Here is a 16,488-nt window from a genome sequence, read left to right as displayed (position 1 = left end):
GAAATCCACCCTAGTATCCCTCCCTCAAACTCGTTGCCAGCCATACCCCAAGCACGCACGCCAGCTCAAGAAATAAGTGTTTGTGCATAACGGATTTAAAGTTTTGCAAGTTTCCACCCTTACCTACTTCTAATTTTTTAGGTCTCGCCTGGCGTTGGCTGTGCACATGCGCAGTCTCGCTGGCAAGATTTAATGATTTGGGGTATTTTGTGTAAAGGGCATTAAGCCCCGCCCCTCTTTTCCATTGGCTGGCGTCACCGTTTATGCTAAATGGTGGCCAGCCATTGGAAAAGAGTTGGTAGTGACGTTTTTGTTCGGCTTTTTGAGCCGTCCCATTTGGACGGGCTTGTCTGCCTTCCTTGCGTCGTAAAAGCTTTCTGATCTTTATGGGGCCATGTGTTTCAAACACATGGCCCCATAAAGACAAGACATCGTTTTGCGACGCGGACCATGCTTGTTTCGTTACATGTAAGTGAAGCTTGAGATGCCGGAAAGCCTCTGGTCGGGGGCGTTTAAGAAGCAGCTTCGCTCGGAGTAAACAACAAAGACCGGAAGTATGGACCAAGGTGCCAGCCATGCCCCCACTCCACTAACCTCAAGGGCCTTGCAGCTTAGCGGCCTGATGTGTGTGACTGCTTCGCTCCTCCATCCAGTCTGCAGCGTGTTCAAATCTAGGTTTTGTAGTTTTTCTTTTAACGCTGTATGGCTCTAAAACCCTTGCTTGCACGCACGGCCACTAGTGGCAGGGGGAATCACACGCAACTATGGCCCACTTGGTATCATGAGTGAGCGCCCACCCCCAATCCACACACCTGCTAGGTGTCGAGGCTCAGTCTGCCAGTAGGTCCTCGAGGTCCACCACCACCCGTCTGCCGGAGCGGGGGCAGAGCGGCTCCTCTTGTAGCTCCCTGCCTTCTGAACATGTCTTTGGAGATATGAAGGTGTCACTCGCCGGTGCTGGGCACCCACCACCCACAGGCCCACGTGACAGAATGCAGCTCCGCCCGGCCTGCTTCCCCCAGACTTGAGATGGGTCTCCGAAAGGGGAAGCGCTGCGAGGCAGAGAACCCACAGACCGCGAGGGCACTGAGCGCGCGTCTCTCACATGGAGGCGGATGGTGCGTGAGGGTCACAGAGAGGTGGTGAACGAGAAGTCACTCCGTGAGTGAGGAACGCAGAGAGGTGCTGAGCGAGGATCCCAGGGAGGCGGTGAGCGTAGGTCACAGTGAGGCTGTGAGTGAAGGTCACAGTGAGGCGGTGAGTGAGGGCAACGAGTGAGGAACCCGGAGGGGTGGTGAGGGAGCACCACAGGGAGCCACAGACAGTGAGAGAGTGACGGTGAGTCAATGGGACATGCAAGGGCTCACCCCACTCACTGGAGCCAGAGGTAGAGAAATACTCAACGAGGCAGAGTTCACAAGCATTAAAAATGCAATAGGTCTCGCCTTTTATTAAGTTAAAGCCATTTGCTTTGCTATACAATACCAATAGCAAAGCAAATGGCTTTAACTTAACCAAAGGCGAGACCTGTTGCATTTTCAATGCTTGTTTAATCTGCCTGCAAGGCAAGCTACGCCCGGAGTCCCATTCCATCACTGTACTCCACAGCTAACTTAACAAAGCCCTCACCCTAATGCCTCAGAACAATAGAGCCCTCTGACAGAAGCACATGGGTCCAGCTGATAAACTTCGAAAAGCTGATCAAGAAAATCTTTCCATTACCTGCCCTCTAACCAACACATGCAAACCACAAAGGAAAGTTAAAAGGATGCTTCCCAGGGACCCTCCTCTTAGAGTAAGGCACCAGTTAAAAAACTTAAATAACCAAGACTGACTTTGCATTCTTCATAAACAATCCATCTTGGCAGCAAACATTTTAATAAGAGCTCGCCACAGCTAAGACCATGAACATCGAAGGGGGCCTCGGTGACATAATGCAGTGGCCTTCTCCAACTCGCTCGAAAACATTACAAGTGACATCTGTGCCAATGAAACAGTCAAGATCCAGGCCAAGAAAAAACTGTTTACCTTCAAAGAAACTATTTCAAACTCAAAAGGAACCATCAAAGAATAGTGTCTTCTGCAGACTAACTCTAAGCCGGTATAATCTGATCGCAGCCCACCCACAATTTACCTTGACACCCTTATCACCAATCCGCTTGCCTCTTCTCACTGCTCAGACAGCTTCCGATTGTAAATGCATCAACATGAATTCACATAGGTCAATTTTGCCACCTCGATTGTCCTCCTGTCTCACTCCCATGAGAGTCTCATGATACACTCCACCTACGGTCTCAGACGTACAATTCTTTACAGAATAAGCAACAATCCCGAACCATATGCAGCATTGATACAGAACTCAATGCCACTAGTTCTCAGCACTCTACTGGACTCTGAACTCTGCAGTGGAAATTGCCTTTCACATAAAAACAGTCCTCATCAGTATTCACTCGGCCCAAAAGCGTGGTTTGGACTTTCGCAACCTAAGTAGTTAAATATACTGCCACACAAGAGGTTATCTGTAACATGGTCTGATGAAAAATCGCTGCCATCCTCGACAACTCCTTCCTACAGGTTTCAAGATCTCCACCAGAATAGCGAATCATAGTACGGGGGAGAGGTAGCTTTCGGTGTTGAGTTCACCTACACATGTCTTTCTGATATCCATTTTCATTTTGGTGTGTAGTCTTTCGTTCACTATTAACCCAAATATGTCTTTAATTTCTGCAGTAATTTAAAGCCTCAAAGACACAGCCCTACTTTCTTGGATAAAGTCCAAGAAGTAATCCTCCACCTTGATGGTAGACAGATTATGAGTGATTTCATCCTGTGGATCCAGATCATAGTCACAACCATCTAAACCAGTTTCAGACTTTTTCTTGAAAATATGCTGGCCTTTGATTTGTGGCCCAACTCACATAGTGATGCACTCTTAGCTTTACTTCTCACTCATAATATTGAATTTGTCAACGTGTCAGTGCAACCACAGTCAGAGTTGGATCATTTGCAGTTTATACTGTTTTGAAAATGAATATTAGCTAATTAATGAAATATATATTGATAAAAAAGCAAAATGTAAAATTGGACATTTTAATACACATTGTAAATATGAAGGAATTTGTATTTGGCGGCTAAAAATGGAGTTGCCATCTTTAGATTGTTTACTGTGATTAGCAGAGAAAACACAGTCTAGTACAGACAATCGGTGACCTCAATTGAAGCACAGGTATGTGGCAACAAAAAGACAGCATCCATTCGAAACAAAAAAGACATGTCACTTCGTCTTATGGAAATAATACCAATTTTTGAGAATCTCTAACCTTTCGTATATTTTTGTATTTGCAAATAGAAGTATTTCATACCTTTACATTTTTTTGATGTATGCTTGTTTCTGTATTTTTGTGTATTGGTTTTAGCTTTAAATCGTAGAATTCATAAGGTTAAGAACCAGTGAACTGTATCCTTCGTAATTGCCAGACCAAGTGCATGCCTGTGAGGAACATTAGTCCTGACTGTTTTTTAATAAAAGACAGATATCAGAACACCCTAGCCTCTCAGTAGTTTATGACACCATGGACCATTATATATTGCTGAGTAGACTCAAGGAAGTGTCTAGAGTTGCTGAATTTTCCTGGGATTGGTTATGATCCTTTCTCTTCAACACCAGCTAACAAAGTTGAATTAGACCAATGAAATCCTCATATACCAAGGTGTGATATGAGTGCTTCGGGATCTTCACTATCCTGTCTGCTCTTCTTACTTGAGTGCGCCCTATGGCACAATTCTGGGAGCAATATGAGGGAACACCTCCAAATGTATTGTGATAATGCCCGAATCCAGTTCTAGCTGAAAAACAATCCTGCAAATTAGGCCAACGCCAATATTTTCCTGTTTGAAAGAGATATTCTTCTGCTTGAACAGAGCCAACACTGAGACCATGACTATAGGAGCAAAAGAATTCAACTCAAAATGTGTTCAGTGCCTCGCTCCCCAGTCTGACAACCGGCCATCCACAGCACTGAACGTTGGAAACCTGGGAGTGTTAATCAGATCTGAACTCTCCTTCATACCCAGAGTCAGTTTGGTGGTGATCCAGTGTATTGGTCTGTAACTTTCCTTAAGCCACACACTCCTCGCGCTCTTTCAAACTCTACCACCCTGCTGAGTGCAGTTCTGATGGCACACTTACAAAAGTTTAATATTGTTTGCCTCTCAGAATAACGAACTGTAGTATGACTTTGCATATAGGCCACAAACAGGAATATGTGCCTTGAAGCACCCTGTATACTTTGGCAATATCCATACAGTTAATTAGGCTTTTTTCACTGTTTTTATTAACTGTTGTACATGTGCCCTGCAGCCTAAACTGTCCAACACCATTAATCACTGAGAGATTCACCATTTCCCTATTATGAGAAAAATTGCAATAGCTAATATGATGATGGCCCCCAGACTTTGATATGTATTTTCAGTTATACCAGTGAAGAAACCCATGAAAGTGCCCAGACCCCTTGATATGTTAATATTACGGTTGATGTTAAGTGACTACTCCACAGAATAGGTCCATTGACTAAAATTACCATATGGGTGCCAAAAACGGGGTTGCCGGATTTTCTGAAAAACTGCGAAGAACCCCACTTGCCACTTAGTGCCGACTGGCAGAAGGTTGGATATCTAGACCAATTCACAAGGATGAATAAACAGTGCTTAGTATCAAATGCACTGATAAAAGGTTTGTGGTCAGACCAAAAGGAAGTAACATCTGTTATTGTACGGTTGTTGCACTGTGAAAAGTGTGGACAACTAGGACAGAGGAAGGCCCCAAAATTCAGTTTCCTTCAGATTTGTCTGAAGGCTACCATCCTACCATTAGGTTTTAGTCCTGGGAGTAGTCTAGTGGGGCTGGTGTGAGCCTATTGGTGATTGTTATGCAGTTAGGCAGGTCATGCTAGGTCTGTAAGACCTTCTGTGAGACTTAGGGCATACAGAAACACATCTTTATCCTATACACAGTAAACTTGGGGATACTGTGACAGCATGGCCAGTCTTCTCAGACAGCGGCAGAAGCATGCACTGCTAGACTGTGAACTCACAGGGTGGGTTTAGAAGAAAACTTGCAATTGTGTAATACTTTCCTGGCAGAATTTCTTGTAGTTCCACTAACGGCCAAAACGAAGTGCGAAACTGTCCCAGGCAAATGACTGGATAGCATTGTGTTGATATATCAAAGAAGTATCAGGGAACTCTCAGTTTGATATGTAATACAGTGCACATTTCATAGGCATGTCTGTATGGCCTACCAAGGTAATCCATACATTTGCTGGATGAACCCCACCATTCTGCCTTGGGCATATATTATTCTTGGATGTGTCTGCTTGTGAAAGTCCCAGAAAATAAAAAAAAAAGGAAATGCACCGCAATTATATGTATCTGAATGTTGCTTTAGGCAAGAGTGTAATGCCAAGCATTGCCAGACATTGATCATACGGGGGTGAACAGAAATGTCTAAGTGGGCAAATGTAGAATGGTCTACTGTACGCCAATGTGTATCGGATGAACGAGGAAGCGTTCATCAAGGATTCGGGTAGGATAGATTCCTACATGAACCTGAATCTCCATCCTATTTAAGGCCACTGTGAATGAGTAGATACTGAAAATGCTATTGATGGGCATCCTGACTCGTTTCTAGTCTTTCCCTTTATGTGCGAGTAATACATGAAAAGTAATACAAGAAAGTGCTGTATTGCTGCCTGCCAGAGTAGTGAGGTGCAATCAGCCGGCATGTTGTGACTCTCAACTGTATTATGCGCCAGGATGGGTCGTGGACGTTTGTGTGCTCTTGTAACTCAGTGTACATATATCAAACTAGTTCCACTTGTGTCTCTCAGGAGAAAGGAAAAGCCACAAAACTTTAACGAGCTATATTGCCACTTCATTAGTTTTTGTGTGGAGCAGTCTGATGGGACATTTTGTGTGAGCAGTTAGTGCTTTTATCTTGTGTGCTCATGTCCTGTTTTTCTGCCTGTTGTTTAGACACTGAATGGAAACCAACTTTGCATTTCTACTCCCATTTAACAGAAAGGCAACCAATTTCAGCTCTGTTTGTTGCTCGTCTTCTCGGGTCCTCCTGTAGCAGTTTCATAACCCTTCAGGCATTCTGCAAGCATTGCGTTCATGATTTATTGTTTCAACCCAGTTAGAAATGATGCCTAAATTAATATTGCAGTCTGAAATGAACTCTTCTTTTGATTGGTTACTCTATCATAGGCCCTTCTTCTTTGTCAGTGCTGCCTGGGCCACCTCGTGGATTAATTTGGACACCGAAGGCTCTACTGCCGGGTGCCCACTCTCAAAGCTTTACAATTTTCATAGCATTCACAAGATTCTTGTGCTAGAGAGCCAATCTGGAACTGTTCCAGTTCAGTTTGGAGCATTACTTTTTCATGATCAATGATAGTTCATTACCTGCTTCCACAGCTGCATCCTTCCTGTTGCAAAAAGCTCTGTAGCTGATATTATCAAAGCACAGTGCTCTACCAAAACCAAAGTAAATAATATACCCTGGAAATCCACAGGGTCCTGTCTCCTACCATAATCAAAAGTAGCTTTAAAGTTCTTAAATTACTGTTTCTTATCTGGAGCATCGTGGTAGTCTTTCAGAATATTATTTTCTTAACCCAATTATCTTTCCAGTGAAGTTGTTCTTTCACGATGTTGTGTAACTCTGTCTGGGCCTTAACAGGATGGAGACTGTTGTTAAATTCAGTAACTTCCAAGTGGGGTGCTGATCTGTGTTTTGACACAGTCAGTCGTCCATGAAATCTGGACGTCTTGTCTGATATCACCTTTGTACTAGGATGGATTTGTCGATAAAGAACTTTTGTTGTCGACTGGTTAGAATTCAAGGCTCTAAGGTTCCAATGGCTTAACATATTGATAACAGCCTTTTTAAGATCTAGAGAGATTATGAAGTGCTTGTTGGCCACAGGAGATTTAAGATGGGGGTTTCCTGCATGCATATGAGTGTTAACAAGTCCTATTCTCTAGGTTGAGTTGTACATCATTTTTTCAGGTTCTTCTGTTTCGTGAAAGACGAGCATTTTATGATGCGAGGGAAGGTTTTTAAAGTGGTATATTAGGGTGTTGTTTGTTTATATTTTGTCTTCTGTTTCTTCAGAAATTTCAGCTGGAAAGAGTTTATTTGCAAGAAGTAAAGAGGTCAACCTATGATCACACAAGAAAATGTGCTGACCAGCTCCTCCTTTTGGGTCAGGTGAGTGTGAAGTCTAATGAGCTGAATGTCCCAGTAAGAATCGGGCGATTGTTTGAAAACACGGTCTTCCTGTTATGCGTCATGTAGTCAATACAGACCAGATCCTCTAGTTTCAAGTGTGTGAGTATACATGGAGGTCCCTGTGCTGGGTCAGGTAAGTGTATACAACTCAGCTTCTCAGGTGGAGCAATACCCTGCTGCCCAGAAAGTGGTTACATCTGTGTTGGTGTAGTCGCAAGATGGAAGTGTGACATTGCTGTCCGCATCAGCACTATCTACCATCGAGTTCCCTGCTTTGATCCTTTGTTGCAGACCAATGGCCACATGTGCAGTGTAGCTGCTAAGCCCTCCTTTGGGAGAGACTGGTACAGCCCCCACTAGCCTAACAAGCAGATCTAGCCTCCACAGCCCCTCCCAGTCAGGTTTCCCACTAGCTTCTGCTTTTTGTGGAGCATCAGCACCACCATCACTATTAGATGCCACGGAGATGTACAATGAATTGCGTTTTCTGTGGCAGGTGAGTGTGCACAGACCAGCTCCTCTTATGGGACTGGTAAACATTTGCAAACAGACTCTTCTTTTTAGGTGAGGTAAAAGTGAACTGTAATATTTAGCTGCTGCAGAAAGGTGTTGTGTACAAAACATGTTTTAATGTTCTGTATCAAACTAGAGTAGACCAGCTTCTCCTGAGTTGAGTGACTGTATGCAGATCAGCTCCTGTTGAGTTAGGCAATTCAATGCAGGCCAGCACCCCCTACAGGGTCAGGTGAATATGTACAGGCCATGTCCCCTGCTGTGCTGTACTTGAATATGTACTATCCTGCTGGGTTACATGCATGTGCGTACAAGCCAGAACATCCTGGGATACCGCGTAGGATACATATCCTGTGTGTGTGCATATATAAATATACAGCCATCTTGCAAAGTTCGCTAAGTGTGTATAAATGCTTTTCTTAATGAGTCAGGGGTGTGGAATTTAATAAATATCTACTTGTCCATGGGGCAGGTTGCTTCATAAATCTACTTGTCCTCTAACAAAATCAACTTGCCCCTTTGGTGCCATGTAGTGCAGCGACAAATTATGGCAACAATCTCATTATATAAGAGCTCTGATATAGCCTCTCTGATTATGCCAGGGCTCATACCATAATAGTGTCTGAATACTTGCAATCCTCTTATGTAGCCACATTTCTGCAGATCTACATACTGGGGCAAAGGTAGTGGTAAGCAATAGTTCCAACGTTCAAATGCCCCTTTGAGTCTGTGCAAACCTTCTAGCTTGTATGTTTTAAGGATTTTCAACAACTCTTCTCTAATCTTTTCCCATACTGAGAAATGTTGGAAATTTACTCCTGACAATGGCAGACGTAAACCTTCTTCCAGAGTTGGAAAACAAGTGGTTAGAGGGAAAGTGAACTTGCAAATCTACACATGCATATTTGCACATGCTAAAATGCAGTTCACAAGTATTTTGTTGGAGTACTATTACTTGTCCTACTTTTGTAAATTCTTGTGAATTCATGAAAGCCATATAGCTGCACTTAATGCAAGGACATATACCATGGGGGCACTTTTGAGACTACCTTTAATAATTGGGCCCCTAATTTGCTCTGGCGTTGGCCGTGATCTTTTGTGTTTTTTTAAATTGCGTCTCGCTGTATTGGCTGGTTTCACTGTGAATGACCGCATCCTACTCTTTGACAAGGAGCATATTGGCTAACAAAGTAGTTTTGTTCAAAGCCAGTCACTACTGTGGCAGTGTGTGCTTTTTGAGACCCAAAAACAATTTTTGCTTTTGCCAATGTTTTTTATAATGGTGAGGGCCCAGCAGCTCCCACCAGTAGGGATTTACAAAAACCAAATCAACATGTCGCACATTGACAAAACTAAAAAGCTGACTACCAATTTCGGACCTACTGGCTTTGCCAATGCTTGTTTATTTTTGTTTCCCATACTCTTATTGGAACTGGTTAAACCGATTTGCCATTATGAATATTTTTGGGAAATACTAGCATGCATCAGCACGTTAATAAATGATGCTCAAAGAAATTGTACCTGAAATTTTACAGTAGTTTAGCTAAATGTTTTTTTTCCTTCTTCCATTTTTTATGATCATTTTTTTTTTTAAAGCAAACAACCATCAATTTTGCTTTCAAGCTTCTGCAAATATTTGCATCAAATCAGAGAGCATTCTGGGAGCATTATACATAACCTCATATTGCTCAACTTTGAAAAGGTGGGTGTACACTTTTATACTGGAACCAGTCTCAGTAGTGCAGAGCTTACAACATTTACTTAGAGCGCACACCCTAATAATAAAGGCTTTCAATTAATAAACCATAAATACAAGTTTGAACAGCATTAACATATGGACATAAATATTACCTTACCTGCAGACAGTGCCCTTCCCTGGTCCATAATGTGGTACTGCAAACTGGCAGCCAAAGGGTTTGTGCTGCAGGGGGTTGGGCCTACTTCTCCCAAGGACAAAATACACATGAAAACGTGTTGCCCTTGACCCCAAACAATATGGCCTAGGATTCAGGCTATAGGACTTCCACATCTCCTGTGAGTCATATCTCTTTGTGTACAGCTCCCCTTCTTGCAAGCCATTTTTACAATCATAGCCTTCTTTTTTCTCCCCAACATATAATAGTACAGTCTGAACCAATAATAATGTCCGAAAAGTTATAACGAAGTCATGGCATACCCTGTGTGCCATGACTTATCTTCCTACATCCTTTTAATGGGTGCGTATCCCTTAGTAATACATTTGCACCCACTTGCGTGGACTATAGTCTGTGTTGGGTTGCAATTCTTTTCAGACTTTGCATTTAGATTTATGCAGAACTTTGTAAAACTACTACTGCCTTTCTGTGTGCTCATTGTTCATTTTCCCTGCAGCAGGTTTACACCACAAATGTAAATCTAAAAGCTTATGGATGTCACTTCCGATGACCGGATCACTGTTAATCCTGTACAGGTTTTCATCTGCCACTTCAGACATAGCCATCTCTCCTGGTCCTAGAAAGCCCATCCCGTATTCGAATGCCAGATTGCAAGTAGAGATCTTTTCAGGTGGGATCTGTCTGGCACCAGTAGTAAAGTTTCGTGTTACTTGGTATTGGGAGCCATACCCAGGGCATGGCAAGACAAGTCAGTCCTCTCTAGTATTGTGTTGATTCGCTCATGGCCCTGCCCTTTCACCTCTAGCATTCTTTGTATATTCCAAGCCACTACGTGTACATCCGCAGGACAACAACATTGAGATTCTCTTCCACACCAATGATATGCAGTTGCTTATGAAATTTTCTAGCTACATTAGCTTGGCAGGAGCACAATATTGTATCTTGTGGCATATGAAGCCAGGCTGAACTTCAAGCGGTTCACCTTAATTGGTACCAAGAGATAGTTGATGCTCACTGGCAGTAAAATGTTGATATAAAAATCATAACATTCCTATGGTATCTCCGTATTGGTCAGGTCAGTCAGTTTGGCCACTGCCTAAAGTCAACACTTGGGGAGGTTTTAATGATCCATGGCTGGTCCTATAGTATACAGTAGACTCCCTTAGGAGCAGGAACCCAGATCCACATAACTAAAGTTTTTGAATAAAATGGAAATGTAACCGAACTCTTACATGCAGGCTCTTTCCTATTATTAACTTTGTGATACCCTGACTGTTGATGCCGGGAACAGACACTCTTTCTACAGCTTTTAATTAAAAGCTTTTACATGCAAAACACCAATATACTCTCTTCTCTGCACTTATGAGCCATATTGAGTTCCCTTTTGTCTGCCGAAGTGGGTGGATCGGAACCTGCCTTTCTTGGGATCAGCAACTTCCTACGTAGGATCATGGCCCCATGATGCCTCCTTGAGAACTTTCCTTCATTGACACAATGCTCTGGATTTAAGATGTGTCTTTGTTACCCACCGTTTTCAGCATCTGACAATTCTAAACTCTAGCTCTCCTATATGGGCAACACACCAGCAATCTGGTGCCTGTGTACAATGTGTGTTCAAAGTGGGTGTAAAGTTTCTCTGGAATGGCTGCCTTAAATGCAGATTAAGGGTGCACTGATCCTGTATGAGGCATGAGGTCAACTTAGATAAAAATTCATTTTGGAAGAAAGTCCAGGAGTAGGATTCTGGACCTCAGTCACTGGGTGCTGTAATAAGTACCCCTTTTGTCATTGAGGTAACGATGCAGATTTGTCTGAAGGAAACTCCAGGTTTTACTCCTGGGAGTAGTCTAGTGGGGCTGGTGTGAGCCTATTGGTGATTGTTATGCAGTTAGGCAGGTCATGTTAGGTCTGTAAGACCTTCTGTGAGACTTAGGGCATACAGAAACACATCTTTATCCTATACACAGTAAACTTGGGGATACTATGACAGCATGGCCAGTCTTCTCAGACAGCGGTAGAAGCATGCACTGCTAGACTGTGAACTCACAGGGTGGGTTTAGAAGAAAACTTGCAATTGTGTAATACTTTCCAGGCAGAATTTCTTGTAGTTCCACTAACGGCCAAAACGAAGTGCGAAACTGTCCCAGGCAAATGACTGGATAGCATTGTGTTGATATATGAAAGAAGTATCAGGGAACTCTCAGTTTGATATGTAATACAGTGCACATTTCATAGGCATGTCTGTATGGCCTACCAAGGTAATCCATAAATTTGCTGGGTGGGTCTTGGATCGGGACCCATTCCCAGTCCCGCTGTCAGAAGTGAGAGAGCTGCTTGAGAGGCTGCACCTCGTTGCACTTCATGTCCTCCTGTAAGCACAAAAATCTTAAGTTGAAGCGGAGTTCTACTCCTTCATGCCAGGCCCACTCTCCTGGCGAAGTGCTTGGGAGACACCAACAGTCCTGTTTCCACTCTTAAAGTTGGCCAACTTCAGAGCTGATTCTACAGCTGGTTCCGGCACAACCTGAGTTTTTGGGGTCTTCAGCCACACCATGCCAGATCAAAGAGTTCAGTGCAGCTATGCTCAGGCTCTTCGAATCTCTGACAACACCCTCTTTTACGCCTTCAGGCTCCAAGTAGCCGAGAGGCCCTCCGCCTTGATTACTGTCTACAGGTTTGTCCTCTGCGCCAGATGGACCCTCTGCTCCAGTCCTGACGCCACCCCCGGAACCCTCAACCATTCCAGGCCCACTTACATCGATGCCAATGCCGAGTTTGCCGCCACTCAGACGCCAGTCCAACTTTGCAACCAAATCCGACCGAGGGTTCTTCACTTCGTTTACCACAAGGAAGGCAACATTCGTCAACCACCTCCAGACTGCGGTGAACCATGTGTTATTCTTTGGGGTTCACTATCAATATGCCGAAGTCACACCTGACTCCTTCTCAGATGCTACCCTTCATCTGAGCCATTCTGGACATGGTTTGGTTTTGTGCCTTTTCCCTGGGAACTGGGCCATTCTGGACATGGTTTGTTTTTGTGCCTTCCCCCTGGGAAAGAGAGGCCAAGACATTCAGTCTTTGATCCGATCTTTCAGCCTCTGTCCTTGATTTCAACGAGGGCACGCCAGGTGGCATATGTGGGCCCGGAAGTAGCATCTGTGAAGTCCCACCCAGAGCTCACAGTGGTGACCAAGGCGTTGCTTATGAGCTGGGGCGGCCACTGGGGACAGATGGAGATCAGAGGCATCTGGTCTGTGGCAGAGTCCTGGCTCCATATCAGTTATTTGAAGCTGAATGCTGTCCTCTTGGCGCTGAAAGTTTTCCTGCCAGCCATCAAGAGGAGGCTGGTACAGGTGCTAACAGAAAACATCACTGCTTTGTGGTGCTGCAATAAACAGGGCGGGTCGGTCACTGACCCTGTTCCAGCAGACCTTGGGCCTCTGGAAATGGCTGGACCACCAAAGTATCTGGGTGAAAAGCATCCTTTTAAAATGAGCAGTTCTCTGTATTGCTAATGCTATGCCATTCAAAATGTTCAAGATTCTCTGGGTCTTAATGCCCACTTCACTAGAGCAAGGCGCGCACAGGTGGCCTTGCAGCGGCATCCAGCACTTGCAGAAATCCATAGAACAGCAAATTTTCCCTATTCATGCTTTCTGCAAATATTAATCTTTTAATCTCGCTGTCTTTCTTTAAATTTTATTGTCAGAATGCACATTTAGGAACTGCGGCGAACAGTTGGTGATGCAAGTGTTGGGGGCAGGTCCACGCTCACCATTAATGCAACCATGTTTATGAAATGGGGGTGAGCAGATCATAAAGTCCAATAGTCAAGTAGTGGTATGAAAAATATATTTCTTTATTTCAAATTTCTGTAATTCTGAAAACTGAGACACTCAGCCAACGTGTTTCATTCCCACACTGGAAACTTCATCAGGGCAATGACAGTAAACACTGGAATCTGCCCACTCACAATGGCCAGTATAAGAGTTCCAGAATAGCATGAACTATAGATACTCCCAGTAGTAGTTGCAAATGCCAGTCCACTCGGTGTTACAATTTTCTTATGCAGGATTTACCTTACCTGCCATCTACTCTATCGGTTCCAGTGTAATTCACTGAACCACCACGCACATTGTTTCAAGGAAAGTATGAGCCATGACACCACTTTCTTAAGCGGTCGATATATGGATGCTGATTGAATTTGCAACTACTACTGGGAGTACCTATAGTTCATGCTATTCCGGAACTCTTATACTGGCCATTGTGAGTGGGCACATTCCAGTGTTTACTGTCATTGCCCTGATGAAGTCCCCAGTGTGGGAATGAAACGCGTTGGCTGAGTGTCTCAGTTTGCAGAATTTTAAAGTTTGAAATAAAGAAATATATTTTTCATACCACTACTTGACTATTGGACTTTATGATCTGCGCACCCCCATTTCATAAACAGCAACTCTTGATCTGGAGCACAGAAGCGTCAAGCAACGGCTGGCGTTGGGGTCAGCTGCGCAGTAAAATTACTATTTGAAACTGGCGTGAGGTGCGGAACTAGAGGTCCGCCGTTGCTGTACTGGACAATTAATGTAACCATGTTTCTGCCTACAACATGTGATGACAGCTTTGCAGAGCGTCTGATTCAACCAATCTAATTTTTTTAAGTAAGTCTTCGTTTTATGTTTTAATGACTGACGGTCTTTGTCTGTTTATTAACATGCTGTAGCTTTGAGTTTTTACTATAAAGTATCTAAAGCAAACCAAAACTGCACAGTGGCCCATTGTTTTGTGTGTGTAAACGCTCTGCAGATAACGGTACCGGTGTGTTCAGGCGTAGAATCTCCGCCTCTGTCGTCCAGTACTGTAGATACAGGTAGTCTGCGCTGACCCCAATCTTCTGAAAAGAAGCAGAGTAAACCCCATAAGAGCGACCCTCTTCCAAGGGGCCGCTGCCAGGACCGCCTTCATGATTGTCACCAGAAAAAGAATGTTGCATTTTCACCTCTGACCTTATCCTCATGACCATCAGCTTCCCAGCTGGCTTCTGCCCCAGCAGCCCCTTTTCACCTTATGTGCGGTACCTTAGCTCTCGACTAAAATCAGTGATTGTGGGTTGGTCATTTTATGGGCTGTGACAAACGTATCTATTTCTAGCTGCTGAGCCAGGTGTTTTGTCCCCAGCCTGATCTTTCCAACCGTGCCCGTACATGTGCCATAGAGAGGCTCGTGGCGGACCAAACCACGTGGCCATCAGCTGCTTCCTATCAAACGTCGTCAGTTTCACCAGGTGGTTCGGAACGAGGCTTCCCTCGCCTGAGCACCTGTCCGAGCAGACACCGAGGCTTCTCTGTTCGAAAGCGTCTCTGAAACAGGAGTTTGTTGTGTTCATTCCTGTGTGCCTGGCTTGTGCAGTGGAGAATCTGATGTGCAACCGATGCGGCTTCACAGCAGTATCTTCACTGGTTTCGCTGGATGTTTCCTAAGAACACTGCTTTACACCAGAGCCAACCGCTGTACCCAAAGTTCACTCGGTGCCCTTCAAACCAAAGCCCTTAGTCGTGCTCCCAGAAGAGAGGCAAGCTGACAAAATAATAGATATTGAATGTTATTGGAATAATGGCAGCCGTTCAGAGGTGCGGTCTCATACAAGTGCTTTACAGCAGGCTACTTGTAAGCAGGTGTTATCCATGAACTGAGCTCCATGCGTCTCATTCCAAAACATACTGATTCCAGATGTCAGGCCCCAGGGCACATAGCAGTGCGTGTTCACTCCCTCCTTCCATTATCAGTTCACTCGCTGTCTTCTTCCTTGATGGTGGAACATGATCCCTCGCCATTGACTTTGTTTTCCCCCGAACAAAGAGGCGATGGTTGTGAATGTGCAAGGGGATAGGTCAATGTCCGAGTTACCCTAAACTCATCGTGTATTGTATTCAGATGATCCATGCCAGTAAGAGCAGACCAGACGTACAAAGCAGAGATAAGGCCAGAGCTCATGTTTTTCATGCGGCTAAGCAGACGGGCAGCCCATGAAAAGCGAACTGTATCTGCCACGTGCAAGGCCTGTGCCATCGCTGTGAGAATATAGGACTAGCCAGGCATCCCTCTTCATCCTAGATGTTTAAACAGAGTTCTGTGTCTTGCCTACTTCCCATGTCCTTTCTAGTTCACTGAATTTGCTCATGTGTCCTATCGTAGGAAAAACCAGGCTATTGAGGCAGGGCCATTACATTTAAACTACCTGAATCATTTAAAAGCTAAAAGAAGACACTCTTTACTTTGTTTATGACCTTTGTCCTGGAAGGGGACTTGCCGTGCTCAGTCGATTCCAAGGCATGCATTTGCATATTAGAAGTTCATCATATGCTTCCAATATTTTTTAGGATCCAACAAGGTTGGTAGGTGGTACAAAAATTTGGCTTCATGGTTGCTTGTTTTCCGGCCCCTATAAGGCCTGACTTGGTAGTTTGGGGACTGTTCCTATTTGGAGCAGTGTCAAGACTGTTATACATATAGCTAGGTCTAATCTTTAATGGCATAGTGGGCTAAAGATCATTGAGTTGGAATGCTACCCCTAGCGACTGTCAGTAGTTAGACTTATCGCAAGCACTCTCCCATCACCTTTTGTGTGTTTGACTTCCTCCATCAAACCATTCACTATACTCGGGCTACTAGGATTATGCATGTATGCCACTCTGGTGTTTTCTGCATAATTTATTTTGCTGATTGCTATTTCCAGTCTTACACTGGTACCAATGATGAGATACAATTTTACCCAGACGGTATTAATAGGTATCGAAATTACAAAAA

General features: G+C 44.1%; 1 protein-coding gene across 2 annotated transcripts in view; it reads left to right on the top strand.

The window, feature by feature from the left end:
* The window catches only part of WDR11 (WD repeat domain 11), a 671,833-nt gene that overhangs the window by 595,999 nt on the left and 59,346 nt on the right, over positions 1–16,488 (top strand). For both annotated transcript variants that reach the window (XM_085602786.1, XM_085602777.1), the window contains exon 24: positions 7,178–7,273. In XM_085602786.1, coding sequence (XP_085458912.1) covers positions 7,178–7,273 — 96 coding nt within the window. The remainder of the gene's footprint in view (positions 1–7,177; positions 7,274–16,488) is intronic.

The sequence above is a fragment of the Triturus cristatus genome, chromosome 1_2 (assembly GCF_964204655.1).
Source record: "Triturus cristatus chromosome 1_2, aTriCri1.1, whole genome shotgun sequence".
NCBI lineage: Eukaryota > Metazoa > Chordata > Amphibia > Caudata > Salamandridae > Triturus > Triturus cristatus.
Note: the sequence above shows the minus strand (reverse complement) of the source record. Positions and strands in the feature narration are given on the sequence as shown.